This window comes from Trifolium pratense, linkage group LG3 (assembly GCF_020283565.1).
Source record: "Trifolium pratense cultivar HEN17-A07 linkage group LG3, ARS_RC_1.1, whole genome shotgun sequence".
NCBI classification, from domain to species: domain Eukaryota; kingdom Viridiplantae; phylum Streptophyta; class Magnoliopsida; order Fabales; family Fabaceae; genus Trifolium; species Trifolium pratense.
Window position 1 is genome coordinate 17,896,642 of NC_060061.1, and position 20,069 is coordinate 17,916,710.

Genomic DNA, 20,069 nt, shown 5'->3' on the forward strand with positions numbered 1-20,069 from the left:
ACATAAGTAGCCCATTTCACAGCTTCAGGCCAAAAAACTTTAGGTACTTTCTTACCAGCTAGCATACTTCTAACCATATTCATCAATGTCCTATTCTTTCTTTTAGAAACTCCATTTTGCTGTGGAGTGTAAGCAGCAGTTAACTGTCTTTTGATGCCTTGATTGCTACAAAAATCATTGAAAGCAGTGGAGACATATTCACCACCTCTATCAGTTCTCAGACATTGGATAGCACAACCTGATTCTTTTTCAACTAGCACTTTAAATGTTTTGAAAGTATCTAATGCACTAGATTTTTCTTTCAAAAAATAAATCCAAGTCTTCCTTGAGAAATCATCTGTGAAAGTAATGAAGTACATGTTGCCTCCATTGCTTGTAGGGTTTATGGGATAATGGGACCACATATGTCAGAGTGTACCAGCTCCAACCTCTCATTTGCCCTCCACATAGCTTGCTTAGGAATGACTTCTCTGTGTTGCTTGCCAGTCAAGCAATCTTCACACTTGTACTCAATTTCTTTCAATACTGGTAATCCATCTACCATTTTCTTTTTAGCTAGCACATTTAGGCCTTTAACACTCAAATGTGCATATCTATCATGCCATAACTGTGACCAATCCTCTTTTGAAACTGTTAAGCATTTGGGTGAGATAACTGTAGCAGTCAAAGTATACATCCTGTTACTTGACATTTGAGTGGTGAACAGCAGACCCTTGTCATCATGAAAGATCTTGCAGGTATCATTCTTGAAGATGATTGTGACATTCTTCTGTTGAATTTGACCAATGCTTAGAAGGTTGGTCTTTAGGCCTGGGATATAATACACTTCAGTTATAACATGTACCCTGCCATTGATTCTTAGCTTGATATTTCCCTTGCCCACAACATTCATCTTTGAATCATCTCCAAGTTTCGCAGTGTCTCTATAATTTTCATCAAATTCATAGAGCCAATTCTTGTTACCAACCATATGGTTGCTGTAACCTGAATCAAGATACCATCTTTCAGTCTCAAATTCTTCACAATCTTTGCCTGTCATAAGAAGAAACTCTTCTTCATAGTCTGCTTCAGCATATTTTGCTTCCTCCCAAGTAGGACATTCATTCTTGTAGTGGCCTAACTGGTGACACTTGAAACATTCAATAGTTTCTTTGCTTATTCTTCCTCTGCCACGCCCTCTTGATGAACTATTCCTTCCTCTCCCTCTCCCTGCATCAGAGATTGTGAGAGCTTGTTCATCATGGTTTACCACTTTCTTGTTTTTCATCTTTTGCTCATGCACTATCAGGCTGGATTGAAGTGCATCTAGAGACATTGTAGTCACATCATTGGACTCTTCTATTGAACAAGTGACATAGTTGAATTTCTCTGGCATAGACCTCAAGATTTTATCAACAATGGTTGCTTGCTCCATTCTTTCACCTTGAGAAGTCATCTTGTTCGCAATTGCCATGATTCTTGCAAAATACTCAGTCACAGTTTTACTTTCACCCATCTCAATTACCTCAAATTCTCTGCGAGAAACTTGAAGCTGAGCTCTTTTCACCTTAGTAGATCCCTTATACTTCAATCTCATTGACTCCCAAATATCCTTTGCAGTATCTTTAGCAAGAATTGTTTCTAAAATGGCACGATCAATAGATTGAAACAGGTAATTCTTTACCTTCATATCAGTAATCTTGCTTGCAGCTGCAGCTTTGACTTGATCTTCTGTTGCATTTGCAGGCGCAATTGTAACTCCATTCTCTATCAATGACCAATACTCCTTTGATCTCAGCAGGTTTTCCATCAACATTGCCCAGTGATCATAAAATCCGTCAAACTTAGGGATTGGAGGTTTCAGAAAATCTGAATTCTCTGTCATGGCTTGATGCGCAAGAAAGACAAAGAACTGATGGATTTGCAGAAAGATGCAGATTGAAGCTGCAAGATCGTTGGAAAACTGAAGAAGAAAGAAGTTTGTTGAAGAAGAAACAGTTGGAAAACGGTTGTAACAAACTCTTTGATGGTGGTTTTGCAAAACCACTACTAGGTCCTTGGAACTTTTGGTGATGATACCACTTGTTAGTGTCAAGGGATCTTTCTCATTAATCACAATTGTTAGCCACATTTACTTTATATAGGCAATGTACCATATACAAGCAATGGGCTTAAAGTACAATCAATTGATATTGGGCTTGCACAATTCTAGGCCCAATACACAATATCCAACACACAGTCCTTGTGTTGTTCTTGTATTAGGAATTGGGATGAGACATTTTAATTGGCTTGTTTGATCTTCGGTAAAATAATTTCTACTTATATACTATGGAGTAAGGACTCCGACACGGACACGGCGACACGACACGGACACGGCGACACCGTTAATGTAAAAAATATAAGACACCGACACCGCTATATATTTATAAAACATATAAATTTGGAATCAAAATATATACATGTAAATCTAAGTTGAGCAAGTTATTTCTTAAAAAAAGTTTTAAAACAAGATATAATAATATTTTACCTTTTATTTATCCATCTACTATCGAAAAAACTAAAAATATTGATCAATAAAAGGTAAAATACATATTTTACCTTTTTCTTTACCTTTTTGACACATCTTTAACTCTTGTAGATATGTCTGTTATGTGTCTAAGGAGAGTATAAGTAAAGAAAAAACAATTTTTTTGCGACACTTGTCCAACACGTATCGTATGAGTGTCTTACAGGTGTCAGACACCGACCAAAGGAGTGTCAAAGTAAAAGAAAAATTGACTTTTTTGGACACTGGTCTGACATATCCGACACGTGTCATACGAGTGTCAGACACCGACACGTGTCGGACACCGCAACACAACTAATCATAGAGGTGTCGGTACTTCATAGCTTATATACCAGTAGCAAGATTGGTTCGTAAAAGATGCAGTAGGATTGTAATAAATAAAATATTCTTTTGTTTAATTATTTTATCTTTATATCTTATATTATAAGTTTGGCAAGCTAACCCTTGAACCAAATTCTTTTGCATATACTTCCTCCGAACATAAATATAAGAAAAAATAATTGTTTATGTGGTGTTTAAAAAATTTAGTTAAGTGTAGTTAATTTTCTTGGTTTAATGCAAATCATGAGTTAATTTACTATATTACCCTTTGAAAAGTGATTTATGCATTGAAAATCACATAAACTTTTGAAAATTGAAATAAGTGTAAAAGTGATTAAATAAGGGTATATTAGAAATAATAGTATTAATTAGTTTAAAAGTAGTTAACTTTTGCTTATATTTGTGTCCAAAATTTGAAGTGTTTTTTTTTTCCTTATATTTGTGTCCGGAGGGAGTATGGGTCAAGATCAAATGACATCAACTAGTTTGACACCAAATGTTACACCTATCAATAATGTTTTAACCAATATAAATTGGGGAAATAGTAATTTTAGTCCCTGAATGTGCAATCCGCTGTCATTCTGGTCCCTGACTGAAGAAAAACTACAAAATAGTCCCTGACTCTACAATCCGTTAGTCACTTTGGTCCCTGGTGTTAAAAATGACCATTAACTTTATAAAAAAACTGATGTGGCATTTTTTCGAGGACACGTGGCACGCTGAGTAGACCTTAGTTGGACAAGTGTTCTGATGATATGGCCCGGGACGAAAATGACAAATTTTTTTTTCATTTCTTCATCTCCTTCTTCTCAATCTTCTTGATCTTCTTCATACATTCATCAATAAAATCCAGAATTTTAAATCCAATGTTTTAATCAAATTTTCAATAAAGCTTCTTCATACATGTATTCTGTAAATTCATCATCATCTCATAATCTTCTCTCCAAGATTTTCACCTTAGCTTTTTCCCTTTATCATAAAAACAACAATAACTCTTCACAATTTTGCTGTTTCTTCTTGTTTCATTCCAATTCGAATCCAACTTTTGGGTCATGGGTCGGGTTTAACTTTTCCTCTATTTTGGGGATTTTCGGTTTCTTCATTATTTGACTTGGGTAGCTTTTAAGTAGGATTTTTCCAAAGGATCTAAGATTAAAGTTTCTATTTCTCCATGAATTTCTCTTTTGGGTATGTAAAAAATACTTGAGCTTCAATTCAATATATTCATTCATCACAGATGAAGTTTTTTGTTGCTATTATTTTAATAGAAAGAAGAAAAAAAATATTTACTTTAGGGTTAAATATATAGATTTGTTTGGCTGGAAAATTTTTTTTGGACTGAATTGGTTTGGTGGTGTTGTGTTTCACTGATAGTTTGATTTGTGCAACCCATTATTTGATCTTAATTGCTTGATTGACTTCCTTTTGAAGAAGGAAGATGTGATATTGATGATTGAGTTCTTGTTATTTATTTTAAGAATTTTGTTTGAAGAATTTTGATTGAGGTGTTGTGATAATTTTGTTTAAAGTTATGAGTTTTATTGATGAAATAGAATGAGAGGAAGAAGATGAAATAATAAAAAAAATTGTCATTTTGGTCTCTGGATATATCATCATGCTACTTATCCAACTAAAACCTACTCAGCGTGCCACGTGTCCCCAAAAACTGTCACATCAGTTTTTTTGTAAAGTTAACAGTTATGTTTAACGTCAGGGACCAAAGTGAATAATGGATTGCAGAATCAGGGACTATTTTGTAGTTTTTCTTCAATCAGGGACTAAAATGACAGCAAGTTGCACAGTCAGGGACTAAAATGACTGTTTCCCCATATAAATTTTATAAAATCCATCGTTAGATTGAATATATCATATAGATCATTTGTGTAAAATTTCAGACAAATTCAAAACCATTTGATGTGTTATTGAGATACATCAAAATTAACGGTTTACGTCTTTTTTTACATGTCGTTAATCTTTATACTCCCTCCAGTCCTTAATATAAGAGAAATATTACTTTTTAGATTAATTAATAATCTAATGTATCTCGTCTATAATATGGACCAGATACATTATATTTTCAATGAATCTAAAAAGAAAAATTTCTCTTATATTAAGGACCGGAGGGAGTATGAAGAGGGATCCGTTGACTCCAGGAGTAGGTCTCCATTGACTTACTCCGCTTAATAACTCGACATCGGCATTATATTTCTTCAATCCAACCATTGAATTCAAATATCTCATTAAAATACGCATAAAAATAGGAACAAAATAGAACAATATAACAAATTTTTAAAATATACACATATTATTTTATAACTTTATTATATTATTTTATTATATTATTTTATATTATTTCATATTATTATTTTATAATTTTATTATAATAATTATTTTATTATATTATTTTATACTATTATTTTATTATATTATTATTTTATAATTTATTATAATAATAATTATATTATTTTATGATATGAACAAAATAAAAATATGGAAATAGGAACAAAAAATAGTAATAAAAAGCTAATAGAAAGTTTAGCCAAAAAAAAATTATAGAGGAAAAAAAAGAAACAATAAAAAAATTATAGAAAGTTTAGGCATAAAAGAAAGTGAAAATTTTGTCAATTGCTATCAAGTTACTTAATTTGTCCTCATCAATTTTAAAAATACGAACCACACAATCTAATAACATCAAATAAGTTGAGCAAATCATTATAAAAAAAAAAAAAATTGAGCAAATCTATGCATAAAAAGTGGAATCGGGGTTCGAATCTTAAACACATAATTTTTTCTCCTTGAAAAAGATAAGATTCGAACCCCGAAACCCCGATTCCACTTTTTATGCATAGATTTGCTCAACTTTTTCTCCTTGAAAAAGATAAAATTCCAGCCACTAATTTACTTGACCTAAAATAATAATATAATTTATTTAAAAATATATACGGGACAATGACTTTAATAAATTAATTTTTTTATAAGAAAATTAAATTTATTGATTTAACAAGTTTTACAAGAGTACAATTTTTTTTTATAAGCTTTATAAGAGCACAATAATTTCACTTATATTCTAATAATATTTTTTAACAAATTTTTAAATATTTTATTTTAAATAAATTTTCTACCTTAATATACTAATAAACTTAAATATCGAATAAGAGTTAATGACCCATGCGAATTCACGGGTCTCTAAACTAGTGTTTATGGAAAATCTTGTTAACATGGCTACAACTTCATCACAATACGAAGAAACTCAAAATCTTGTTTTTTTTTCCATATAATGTTGTTTTTGTTTTGTTTTTTTTTTTACTAAAATTCTTTATATAATCTTGTGCATATCAAAGTATTTCTCTATTAAGAAACTCAAAATGACTACAACCTGTTAGTTACCTATCTAAGTCACTAATGTATATTATAAATAATAGCAGGTCAGGCACGCGCGTTTCGCGCCTGCCTGTGTCTAACTAATGTCCAAAAAATGAAAGATATGTCTTATGTTATGGTCAATTTGTTAATAAAGGATTTTTGCTGCTAAAAAAAAGATGTGTTTTATGTTATGGTGAGTTTGTTAATAAAATATTTTGTTGCTACTAAAAAAATCAAGGGTATTGATGATATTATGAAAAGTCTACACCAAAACTCATGTATCCTCTTTATATATAGTATAGATATATAAATAGTTGTTGAAACCGTGAAAGATTTATATATTATGAAAACTAAAGTTTGTTTTTTTAAGCTTTAAAAAAAAGTTTTATTTTTTAAAAAAAAATTGGTACATAACATATTAAATTTATTGGAAAAAGAAAGTGGGTGAAAAAAAATTATTAACGAATTAAAATAAGGGTATAATAGAAAAATAAAGTGTAAAAATACACTTTTTAAATTTCTTGCTTTTTTCCTAAATTTGAAACGGATGAATATTTATTTATTTATTTGGTTTACAATGATTGACTGGGGATCGAACCCAAATCTCTCACTACTAGACCAAACCTAGTGGCGTACTGATGAGTATTTATTAATTAAATGAAAAAAAGGACAGACATTAATGTAACCTCTAATACAAATAATTAGATTTCCTTTTTGTGAATGTGCAGATAATTAGTTGAAATTAAAAGAAAGAGGTTTAGAATTTTCAAAAAAAGAAAGAAAGAGGTTTAGAGAAAAGAAATTAAAAGGAGAAATCTTCACTAAGAGTCTGTTTGGTTCGACGGATGGAAGGGGAGAGATTTTAGTGAAGGGGAGGGAGGGGGAAGGGAGGGGGAAGGGAGGAAAGATTTTTTAATTATTTACAAGGTTGTAAGAACCGGACCGGTCATCGAACCGGCGAGTTTACCGGTTCAAAGTTCAATTGGTCGGACCGGGTTCAATCGGGGTCGAACCGTTTTTAATTAAATATATATTTTAATTAATATATAAATAAAAATATATAAATAATTGCTCAATATTTCATAATTTCACACATTAAAAAGATAAAATATCATAAGTCAAAATAAAAAAAAATTTATAATTCAAACCAAATGAAAAATAGATGAAAATAAAAAATCTTTCCTATTCCTACGACGTCGTTGTTTTGTTTTATATATTTTTTTTTTTAAAAAAAAAGGTTAAAACGACGTCGTTTTGCTCTTTTTTTATTAAAAAAAAATAAAAAATCTGCAAAATCGCTTGAACCACCCGGCCGGTTCACCGGTTCATCCCGGTTCGACCCCGGTTCACGCGGTTTTTTGCCGGTCGGTTTCCTATCCGTTTTTTGCTCAAAACCGAACCGTTTTTATGACCGATTCACGGTCCGACCGGCCAGTTCGGTCCGGTTTTGATAACCTTGATTATTTATATGTTTGGTTCAAAAGATCGGAGGAGAGAAATTTTAATTGCATATATGTTTGGTTCATGAGAGGAGGGGAGAGAATGCAAAACTAAATTACTTTTGTATCCTTATAATCTTGCGATATTTTTTAAAATTATTCATTTCACAAGCAATTAAACATTATAACTCAATATCCAAAATCTCCATAAATAATTTTTTGATCCGAATGATTTGTCTAACAATAAAATAGTTATCAAAATAAATGCTATATAAATATGTAAAAATATTATTAAAATATATTCATAAATTTTTTTTTGTCAAAAAAAAAATTATATATTATATGGAAAACGTTTACGTATATAATACATTAGTTCACCAAAAATATATAAATATAATATATAATACTAACGAAAACTGAAAACAAATATATTAAAAACTAAAAATAAAAACGTTAGTAGAAAATAAGATAAATTTGAAAACAATGAATGAAAGAAAAGTAATGCATTTATCGAAAAAGAAGAAAAAGAAAAGTAATGCGCAACGGGCAACGAAAGCAGCAGCATAAGTCCATAACCTTTCTTAATTTATCAATAAGGATAATTGTGACATTTTAAAATAAATTTAAGGATAATGTCAATATAATTAAAATTATAATAAACTACCTCCTCTCCTCTCCTCTCCAAATCCCTCCAATTTGCGGAAGCAAAAAATGTGTTTAGCAGAGATTTTGCTTCATTCCTCTTCCCTCCCACATACTTCTAAAAATTGAACCAAACACATTTCATTTAAATTATTATCTCACCTAACTTTTCTCAACAACTCACTCTCAACAACTTCTCTCTGCCGAAAACAAACTCTCCTTCTCCCCCCTCAACAACTCTCATTCTTTTCTCCACACCTTTCTCTCTCGCAAATCCAAACAAACCCTAACATTCTTTCACCTACATTTTCATGGATTCTTCAAGATTCAGACATAATCATGAATATGTATCTTCGGATGAAGAATCTGGTGCGTCGGAACAAATCTTCATCCTCTGAAAGATAAAGCAAGACCGACGAAGATTTATTACAAGACCGACAGTCTTGTTTTATCTCAGAGGATGAAGATTTGTAGGAGGCGGAGGTTGATTTTACTTTTTCATTTGAAGTTCCGTCGCTCATTGGTGAGTATGTTGTCTCAGATTGCTGAGGTAAATTCAATTTTAGTAGCTAGAGTTCATTCATTCTTTTAATAACCCTAAATTTTCTTTATATAATTGTTCAAATCTTGATAATGCTGCAGACTCCAACCATACATATTTCATCCTCCAAGTTTACCATTGGTTCGGACCAAAGTTGCAGCCATGTATTGCAGGGTCGGTACTTAGGTCGACGGTCATGTAAGATCAAGCCCACACAGGTAGTATTTTAACATATAATGTGTATTTATACTTTTTTATCAGTGTAGTCGATCCCGCCGGGATGAGGTTGAAGATAATGAGGTGGAGGCCGATGGGGATTATGTTGAATATGCCTTTGAGGATGATTTTTAGACTTAGACTTTGATGATGAACTTGAGTTTTAATTTAGTTACTTTATTAATTTAAGTGTTCCAGACTTTACTTTTGCTTCTTTGTTTTGCTTGACTTTTGTTGGTAAGTTGGATGTAATGTTTGATCAAGACTTAAGAGTAAGACATAGGAAAATCTAAATTTAACGTGGAAAACCCTCGATGTGAGAGTAAAGAACCACGAGTGTCCAGGCCAAAGAAATAGCTCCACTATAATCAAATAAGGTACAAAAGAGTCTCAAAGTGAGGCACAAAACAAGTGCTAACAACCAATTACACAACAAAGCACTAAAGCTTACCAAACAAGAACAAGATACAAAAATCCCAAAAAACCTGAAGCACTGCAGACGCAATTTCTCCCAAACCAGACCTGAATTCGACGATCCGAACGGTGAAACTGTAGCCCCTGGAGCTGCGAACCTGCCCTCCAAATTTCGGCCAAATCCAACGGTTAACAAATCGGGAATCGATGTTTTAGTGAGGCTGCTGTGTCAAAAACGGGAATTGGTTTCTCTCTACTTTTCTCTCTTTGTTGGTTGTTCTTTCTCACAAAATTTTGCAACTAAGTGGGGAAAAAATTTTGAATGAAAAGAAATGAAACAGTAATGTAATAGTCACACACCAGGTGGTTCGGCGAGCAAAACATGCGGACAGATTTTGACAGCAGTTTTGTTGTTCTTTATATTTCAATGGTATAATGCATGAAGCAACCAACATCTTTTTGGTGCATTCGCTGCAAATAAATAAATGAAGATAGTATGAATTAAAATCCATCAAAGAAATGAACTAAACAATACGACTTATGAAAGGTTCAAGCAAGAGGCATACAATACGGTAATGAATATGGGAAACTCTCAAAAGTTGTGTCTATATTTTTTCGCTCCAATATTGCATTACGGATTGCACACGTCACAGCAGTAATTGATGCAGCTGACGTAGATGTGCCACTAGGCACTTTCAAACAAAAATTTAATTCATCGAGGTCATGTGAAATAGGATCGTGATCAACCTTTGATTTAAGGTCTAGACTTCCAGATGTCAGAAGACACTCTGTTTGTAGATTTAAACGATCCCTTTGAAGGTCGTCATCATTCACTGTCTTGAAATTTGAAATATGTTAAGAAAAACCACTCGTGCACGTAGAAATGGATACGTGTTGTAAATTTCGCCTTCATTGCGATCCGCCCCCATTCGACTAATTGCGGCATTTGGGTTGCAATGAAGGCAGCCCAAATGCCGCAATTAGGCGGATGGGGGCGGACCACAATGAAGGCGGAATTTTCAACACTATGTATTCATTCCTACGTGCACGAGTGATTTTTCTTAACCTATTTCAAATTTAGATTTTCAAGATAGTGAGTGATAACGACCTTAAAAGAGATCGTTTAAATCTGCAAACAAGACTGTCTTCTGACATCTCTTATGGAAGTCTAGACTTTAAACCAAAGGTTGATCACGATCCTATTTCACATGACCTCGATGAATTAAATTCTTGTTTGAAAGTGCCTAGTGGCACATCTACGTCAGCTGCATCAACTAATGCTGCGACATGTGCAATCCGTAATGCAACATTGGAGCAAAAAAATATAGACACAACTTTTGAGAGTTTCCCGTATTTATTACCGTATTTTATGCCTCTTGCTTGAACCTTTCATAAGTCGTATTGTTTAGTTCCTTTCTTTGATGGATTTTAATTCACACTGTTTTCATTTATTTATTTGCAGCGAATGCACCAAAAAGATGTTGGTTGCTGCATGCATTATACCATTGAAATATAATATAAAGAACAACAAAACTGCCGTCAAAATCTGTCTGTCTTAAGTCTGCATGTTCTGCTCATCGGACCACCTGATGTGTGACTATTACATTACCTGTTCCATTTCTTTTCATTCAATTTTTTTTCCCCTTAGTTGCAAAATTTTGTTGTTTTGCATGATTAGAAATATACCAGGAGACGTTGGCAAAAGCACTTGCACATTACTTTGATGCTAAGTTGCTCATTTATGATCACCGTTGCCTTTTGGATGTAAGATAAAGCTTCCTTTCTTGTCTAATATTAAGATTAAGCCGTGCATGTAACCTTTGTAATTGTACCACATACTTTTACTGAAAACTCTTGTAAGAATCTTTATTTGGCGTTTGATGACAGATTATATCTTGCAAAGAAGCAGACACACTCAAAGATGGATTCAATACCAGCACCGCCAAGCAAAGTTCTACCTCTGCACAGGCTGCACAGGCATTCAAATTAGGCATGTGATATCTTCTACCTCTTCAAAACGTTACTGAATTTATTTCCAAAACTATTCTTTTATGGAGTAATTTTATTGTTTTGCATATATGGTATCATTTCTTTTTTAATTTATATTCAGCAGATAAGATTAGTTTATTCTGTGTATATTTGATGTTTTTTGACTATTCCAGCCACAACACTATTTAACCAAACTACTAATACCAATTGAACTTTTAAGTAGACTTAATAAATAAAAAACTGGGGTGCTTTTGTCACATACTAACTTTTTCCTCTCTCCATTTTTTATATTTCATTGTCATGCACATTACATATGTCTGAGACTTTATAAATCCTGAAACTTGGATGCTATTATTCTTTATTAAGGAAAATATTTCATAATGAAATACAGTCAGCATACCACAGGTATATACAGTGGACTGGATGTTGTTAGTTGTGTTTCCTTATATAATATTCATAATAATGATTTTGCTGCAATTATTAGGATGGGGCTGAGGCACTTCTAGCATCACAAAAGCAGAATATGTCTCGAGATATAGAGACGCACGCAATAAAAAGGAATGTACATCAACTGCGCATTGTAAGTACCTTGTATTTTCTTTCATTTTTAATCCATGCAAAATATTGAGATGGAGGCTATACGACTCTTTTAAGTTATTTCAGTATGGTACTGTGTAATTCAAAGTATCTTAGGGAGTTATCCGAATTGTTGGATACCAGTCAAAAAGAGTCGATGCAAGTTACTTTTCGGAGTTTATTTCCCAAGGATACATGTGAATCATTGTTTTTTTATGATTTGAATGTCTCTCATATCCTTGGTTTTTATTTAATGGGTCTTCCGTCTTTTAGATTTCATTAAACCCATTGCACTCTTTTTCCCTTATCCTTGGTTTTATCCCTTGGGGTTTTCCAGGAAAGGTTTTTAATGAGGCAGTGGCAGGTTCCTTGTATTTTTGTTTCCTTGGGTTTTGGTCTAGTCCCCCCAAGTTTGTCTCTTTTTTCTTTCTTTCTAATAAATTTATTAGGGTGCTGCAAATGATAGGTGATGATTATGGGGTGCCAACATAGTTGGGATGTCATAGTTATCATGTGATGCCTGTGCACGCTAATGTTTTATAAAAAAAAAAAAATGTCTCTCATATCAGTTATGTAAGAATGGTTGGTTTGGTGAGGGTGGTTTTGATGTCTCTCTCATATCTATAAAAATCATATTAGGGTAATAGTTTAGAGGATAAATCTTGGGATATTACACACTCTGATGGATTATTTTACAAATTAGTTCAAAGTCCCTTGAAGTCAGTTATTTTATTTTATTGTTTACAGTTGCAATTAGATTCTTAATTTACAGTAATTACGACCTTTCAAGTTTTATTTGTAGGTTTTGAGGCATTATAAACTTGAATGTGAAGGACTTGAGACCTTGTGCATAAAAGATCAGATACTTTCGAGCGAATGTATGTTCTTTACCATTAAGTGCTTTTGGATTTGTTACACAAGGTGCCAATAAAATCGTTGGTTGGGCTGTATCGTACCACTTAATGCAGATGCAGAATCCTAATCCTGAGTCAACAATTGTATTATCTTAGGAGTGGTGGTTACTAGTCTGCACCATGTTTTTTTACTTGATGTTTATAATAATATAATATAATATGTACTTAATTGAAGTTTAATAATGGAATGTCGTTATGTTATTCCCCAGCATCAATCATGGATTTGGCATATTGCAGTCTAGCCAAAGTGAGCCACAAAACATGCGAAGGTCTCAAAAGGTGATTGCTATGCGGAGATGTTCATTGATATTTTATTACTTGAAAGTTATTCTATTGGGAGTTGGGGGAGTTCGACCAACTTCCTTAATGAACACCTGTTGTGTTGTTTGCAATCAGGATATCGTAGCAGAAAATGAATTCGAAGCGAGCCTTTTGGCTAATGTTATTCCACCAAGCGAGACTGGTGTTACTTTTGACGATATTGGAGCTCTTGAAGCTGTGAAGGATACGCTGAAAGAGTTGATAATGCTTCCTTTGAAGATGCCTGAGCTTTTTCGCAAAGGGAAATTAACCAAGGTTTTACTTTTTTTATTGAAATGCATTTTATTATTTGTCTCTGCTCTTTACGGGTTTGCAATTTGTATATGCTCTTTATGGGTTGTCTATTTGTCTATGCTCTTTTACTGGTTTCTTTAGTTTATTGGTTTTTATGGTGCTTTTGATGGGCTTTATTTCTTTTGTTTAGAGTGTCACGTCGAACACATTATCTGATGCCTGCTCTGTGGCCCCACTTAACTTGACATCCGTAAGCTAAAGCATCTTTTGTGGGCAATTGGTTTACATAAACTGTTTTCAGAAGGAGCTTTTTAGTTATTACATTAGGAGTACATTTACATGAGGTCATGAGATCTCACATAGACTCTTGTGCACCTTTCTGTTTCTATTGTAATTGTCCAAACCTCCCTTGTAACTAACTAACTAACTTACTGAAAACTGTCGGTTAGATTCTCCCTTAGCAGCTCAATCTATAAATAGATTGCAGCACATTGTACTTAATTACACAGCAATTCGGTTTAAGCTCAAATCAGAAAATTGATTTTTTCAGATTCAGTTGTAATTAATTACTCAGCAATTCGGTTTAAGCTCAATTCAGAAAATGGATTTTTTTTTCAGATTCAGTTTAAGCTCAATCTAGATTTTAAATTTCTAATGGTCATTTATTTTTTTGTGCGTGGATAATAAACTATTAAAAAATTTAGTGATGGTCTGAACACATTATCTATTCTTTTTGAAGAGGCTGAACACATTATCTATTCTTTTTGAAGAGGCTGAACACATTATCTATTCACATTGTGAACTACCCTTTGTGCAGCCATGCCAGGGTATACTATTGTTTGGCCCCCCTGGAACAGGCAAAACGAAGCTTGCGAAGGCTATTGCGACTGAAGCTGGTGCAACCTTCATCAACATTTCTAATTCGAGCATTACGTCTAAGGTTAAATTTGTGGCTCACTGATGTATTTTGTTCTCACCTCTTTCAATTTTTTCTGCATGCCAGCTTATATGTTCTTGCTTCAGGTGCCTGGTGAAAGTGAGAAGTACGTGAAAGCTGTTTTCTCTCTGGCGAGTAAAGCTTCACCTTGTATCATATTTATCGATGAAGTAAGTGTTTTTTACCAAAGTTTTACTGTTTGTAGCATTAATTTTGAGAGGCTAACATGACTGGGAATGTTCCTGACATATAGGGAACTCTGTTAGCAGAGGGGGGATACAGTGAGAAGGGTAGTGTAGTATTGGTCAGTTTTGTGGATTTTACAATTGAAATAGGATAATATTTTCTGTTACATTTCAGGCAATTAGAATCAATTTCATTCATTCAATTTCTGCATGATTCAATTAAATTTATGTGTAATTCCATTAGTTTCATTCGACATAATGAGTTTTGTTTCAGGTTGACAGCATGCTAGGTCAAAAAGAAAAGCCAAGGGAGCATGAGACCACGCGGATAATGAGGAATGAGTTTATGGTGAATTAGGATGGTTTTCTTACAAAGGATACTGAACGGGTTCTAGTGCTGGCTGCAACCAATAAGCCTTTCGACTTGGATGAGGCTGTCATTTGGATGCTGCCACGAAAGGTCTGTACTATATTGTGCTTTGCTTTCCCCTTTATATTTTTGTTTGTTTGTTTTGTTTATGTTAAGTTTTTGTACTATCTGTGATGCAGATTGATGATAAATTTGCCAGATGCTCGAAGTAGAGCATCATAAGAGGTTTCACTGAAAATAGAAGTCTGAACTCTTTCGGCGTGAGCATCATAAGAGGTTCCACTGAAAATAGAAGTCTGAACTCTTTCGGCGTGAACCAACATCTCCATATCGTTCATTTCACTTCACAATCAAATTTACTGATTCAGAAGTACGCACCTGGTTCAATCAATATATGAACACAATTATTATATAAATTATTAAATATCAAAATCTGGATTACAGAAGCATGAAATAAGGGAGGTTTTGTTATGTAGGGTGTGTTTGATTCATGCATACAAAATATATTCCTAGGATTAGTTTTCCATGGAATATCAATATGGGTACCTTTTTCCAAGGAAAATGTAAGAAAAGTGTTTGAATGGTATATTAAATTCCTCGGAATGAATTTTCAAAATTCCCGGGAATAACTAAAATGTGTTTGGCTTATAAAAATTGATTCCTAGGAATAATTGTTTAAATACCTAAAATGCCCCTATTATTTCTTTACTATACATTTAAAAAATTATACTTGATAATTTATATTTTTTTTGTAGAATATAATTTTTATTTTTTTAGTGACAAAATTTTTACAAATTAAACTTATAAATATGCAAAAGTAAAATAAGGAGGATGATAATTTATATTTTTCATTAAAAGTTTTTTTTTTGAATTATTTATACTTTTAGACTACTTTTATTTGAATTCATTGATTTTAACTCTGCATATTAATAAAATGTTTGTTTTTTCTAATTAATCAATAAAACTTTATGTAACAAAAAAAAAAAAGTTCACACAGGGTAGTTTTTCTTTCCTTTCTTACAAATAATGTGTACATGAAGTCATGTAATGGAGTTAGTGGGCTTAGTGGGGATAGCAAAGTCTTTTCCACACAAAAAATTATTACCATCTACATGGGAATAAAAGTTCCCATCATTGCTTCAAAAAAAAAAAAGGTACCACCATTATCACTTTGGGAATAAAATTCCCCTCTTCATGGGTAAAAAACTCTATAATTTGTTCCAAGCAACTACATCAAGATCACTTCCAGAATAACCATCGGTCATGGCTGCAATTTGATTTGACTGCAATTGCATATTTATTCATTAATACTAACTTGTTATATATTCATTAATCTCTATTTGCATATTCACTCTCCACCTCACTCAAATACTAAATTAAACCTTCGCACATTCTCTTCATTATAAAAAACTTTTAGTGTTTATATATACATGTATCCATTGACATTGCTAAGTACCAATTAGTAACTATTTCACTAACAGCATCTTGTACCAATTACTATCAATTATTATTTTAATTCTCCTTCACATAAATATATAGTTCTGCATCACATGTAAAATATTATATAGTATCAATATATATTATAAGCTCCATTATTTTAATGCTCTTACAAGTCATGCTGTGAACACATGACTCAATGAGTGGACCAAACCCTTATTATTCATTTCATTATTTTACACACATGTACACATACAGAGAGTATATATAGTATAGTATATAGTTTTGCACACAAACCACATTCCCGCGTTGACATTTGTAGAATTCAAAAAAGAGCAGCTTGACGTGTACCACGTTTTATGTATTTAGAGTTTAGTATTTGTTTAGTATAGTAGAAGCAACTGTGTTGAACCGATGAGTATATAAATAGCAGAGCACCCTTTAGTTAATTCACAGCAGAGCACAAGTTTATTACAAAACAACACAAATCATCATCTTCAATTTCAGCACTATTATTAATTCAATTCAAATGGCTTCTAAAAATGGTTTATACAATGCAAGTGAGCTTTTCCAAGCTCAAGCTCACTTGTACAAAGTCATGTACGGCTTTCTCAATCCCATGTCTGTCAAATGGGCCATTGACCTTAAAATACCAGATATCATCTACAATCATGCCCATCCCATTACTCTTTTCGAGCTTGTTTCAGCTCTTAAAGTTCCACAATCCAAACAAACATGCGTCCAACGACTCATGCGATTATTAGCACACATTGATTTCTTTGCAATTGTCAAATTTCAAGACAACCAAGAAAGATATGCTCTTACTCCAACATCACAACTTCTTGTCTCTGGCACAGATCATTGTTTATCTTCCATGGTTCGGTTTCTAAACAGTCCCATTCTCGTTGATTCCTACAATCATTTGGCGAAATGGACTTCAGGGGAGGATCTCACAGTTGTTGAGACTGCTTTAGGCCCTGAAAGTTATTGGGATTTCATTCATCAAAATTCTGCATACTTGAATACTTTTAATGGGCAATGGAAAGTGATTCTCATGTCGTGAGGTTGGCTTTGAGAGATTGTAGGTCTGTTTTTGAAGGGATCGGTTCACTGGTCGATGTTGGTGGTGGAACTGGAAACACAGCTAAAATTATATGTGAGGCGTTTCCAGAGCTCAAGTACATTGTCTTGGACCTTCCACAGGTTGTTTCTGGTTTAGCAGGAAGCAATAACTTGAGTTTTGTTGGTGGAAACATGTTTAAATCTATCCCACAAGCTGATGCCGTTTTGCTCAAGGTATGTCATTCAACAAGAATTATGATGACGCCTTTTTCTTGTCTTAATTAGATGCTATATTCTAATTAGTAAATATAATTAGCCAAAGCTATTGGTACAAAGTTTTTTAGGTAATATTAATGTATTACTATTTTTGCAGTGGGTGCTACACAATTGGAGTGATGATGATTGCATAAAGATACTCAAAAATTGCAAGAATGCAATATCAAGAAAAGGGAAAGGAGGAAAAGTGATCATCATAGATGTAGTAATAAATGAAAAAGAAGACGAGCATGAAATGACAGAAGTAAAGCTTTTACTAGATGTGACTATGATGACCAGTCTCAATGGAAAAGAGAGAAATGAAAAGGAATGGAAGCAACTTTTCTTACAAGCAGGCTTCAAATCTTACAAGATATTCCCCACATTTGGTTTTAGGTCTCTAATTGAGCTTTATCCTTAATCCATGTTGTAACTTTGCTGTTTTATATTAATATATTGTACTAAAGTAGCCACTCATATTTAATTCATGTGATAAAAATGTGGCTAATTACTAATGGAATGAGAAACAATGTGTGACATTAATTTCTCAGGTTAAAATTGTTAAGAATATTGATAATTAGCCAAAAGCTCCCATTAGTTAGTTAGCATTTCCATTAGTTTGTTATTAGTTTGTTAGTAGTTGGTTAGTTGGTTGATCCCTAAATTGCTCTATATAAGAGCCACTATTGTACCAAAATTCACTATCAATTATCAAAATGAAATCTTACAATTTCTATTCTCTCTCAAGCTTTCTATGCTCTTATCGTGAATCTTCTCTTTTTTATCAACTTAAAAATCTTAACATGGTATCATCGCCTTGGTAGCAATCTCCAGTAACACATTCTGATTCCGCCACTGTACCGGTATTGGAGAAGGAACAGCGATACCTTGATTATGTTTCCGCTGATGAATGTGAAGAAGATGCAACTTCTGTTGATGTTACTAATCCAGGTTCTGCCACCATTGGTCAAGTTCAAGATGCTGATTTTGCAACCATGGAGGAAAGGAATTCTGAATTCGTTTTCGGAAGTTTCAGTCAACATTCAGAATCTGAAATGGTGCAGATTATTCCTATTGAGACAATCAAGCCTTCCTATTGAAGGAAGACAGTTCTGCTATTATGCTTTCTATTTTGTCATTTTTCGATTCAATTTCAATCTTTGCCTTCAATCCCGGCGGAGCTTTCCTATGTCAAATTGGTATTCTAGTATTTAGTGAGTTTGTTTCAAATGCTCTTTGAAGATCAATTTTAGTTGCTTGCTGCTTCAATTTGACAAAGTGAATAGTTGTTGAGGTTTGCAAATTCATACATGTTTTAAGGATTATTTTGGTTTTTGCTCATGATTCTCTACATGACATCCCTGCTGCATTTATCTTGATGAAAAATCTGTTGGAAATTACTATTTCTTAGAGATTTCTTATGAGCTGCTTTGGTTTGATTGGAGCTTGTTTAAGATGGTGTAGCCATGCCTTTGTTGGTGTTTGTTGTTAACCTTGCCTATGATACTCATTGGTCACTAAAGGTTTCAGTTCAATAAATCGACGTTGAAAATAGCATGTTCCTGTCATGTTGTATGAAGGTTTGTTTATTAAAGCTTTCTGGTGCAAGTTCAAACAAAGCACCTTCTTTTTCCTCCATTAGATTGCAGTATCTAGAAAAGTTTTTCTTAGGAAGCCGTTGCTGATTATCAGAACATACTGTGGTGAATATGAAGTTTGTTTGCAGCAATACTCAACATTGAATGAAATTTAACAATTTCTATTCTCTCTCAAGCTTTCTAAGCTCTTATAGTGAATCTTCTCTTTTTTATCAACAACTTCAAAATCTTAACAAAAATGCAAATAGTTTTGTAGTGCCATCACAAGTTATAGTCTTTGATGTAACGATTTGATAATAGTTGTAAACTCAGAATAACAAGTTCGAATCTTACTGATAAAACATAGTTGGATGGAGCCGTTTGGATTTAACTCGAGTGATATTGATGGCCCTTTATCAGTAGAATAAGAAACAAGAATTAGTATTTTCTGTGACATTATTTTCTCAGGTTAAAATGCAATTCTGTTTGTAGCGCCTTTCACAAGTTATACCCGACTTTGATGTAATTACAAATTGATATTATGTAAAACTTGTTTTATTCAATAAAGTTCAAATTCAATTCTATTCATATATAATTGTTACAAACTTTAGAAAATCATTTCATAAATATAAATAATATAAAAAGGACCTATATATAATGTGTTAATTTGTTGAAAGTGGAAAGTCAATTCCATGTCTATGACCTATATATACCTGCTTATTTTTGCAACT

General features: G+C 33.0%; 1 protein-coding gene and 1 pseudogene across 3 annotated transcripts; both read left to right on the forward strand.

Annotated features, from left to right (window-relative positions):
- Nucleotides 1–8,385: 8,385 nt before the first annotated feature.
- Nucleotides 8,386–15,689, forward strand: LOC123914035 (outer mitochondrial transmembrane helix translocase-like). Of its 3 annotated transcripts, none has more exons than XM_045965009.1 (11): nucleotides 8,386–8,833; nucleotides 8,953–9,069; nucleotides 11,369–11,471; nucleotides 11,955–12,050; nucleotides 12,849–12,924; nucleotides 13,170–13,239; nucleotides 13,357–13,536; nucleotides 14,333–14,455; nucleotides 14,539–14,622; nucleotides 14,912–15,097; nucleotides 15,187–15,689. In XM_045965009.1, the coding sequence occupies exons 6-10, from the start codon at nucleotides 13,222–13,224 to the stop codon at nucleotides 14,993–14,995; spliced, it is 489 nt and encodes a 162-aa protein (XP_045820965.1). In that variant the 5' UTR covers nucleotides 8,386–8,833; nucleotides 8,953–9,069; nucleotides 11,369–11,471; nucleotides 11,955–12,050; nucleotides 12,849–12,924; nucleotides 13,170–13,221; the 3' UTR covers nucleotides 14,996–15,097; nucleotides 15,187–15,689. The 3 variants fall into 3 exon arrangements, with proteins under 3 accessions (XP_045820965.1, XP_045820963.1, XP_045820964.1); XM_045965007.1 differs by lacking the exons at nucleotides 8,386–8,833; nucleotides 8,953–9,069; nucleotides 11,369–11,471 and adding exons at nucleotides 11,504–11,875; nucleotides 12,968–13,061; nucleotides 13,706–13,765; XM_045965008.1 differs by lacking the exons at nucleotides 8,386–8,833; nucleotides 8,953–9,069; nucleotides 11,369–11,471 and adding exons at nucleotides 11,504–11,875; nucleotides 13,706–13,765.
- A 1,176-nt stretch (nucleotides 15,690–16,865) lies between these two features.
- LOC123914030 lies at nucleotides 16,866–18,500 on the forward strand (annotated as a pseudogene).
- Nucleotides 18,501–20,069: the final 1,569 nt, after the last annotated feature.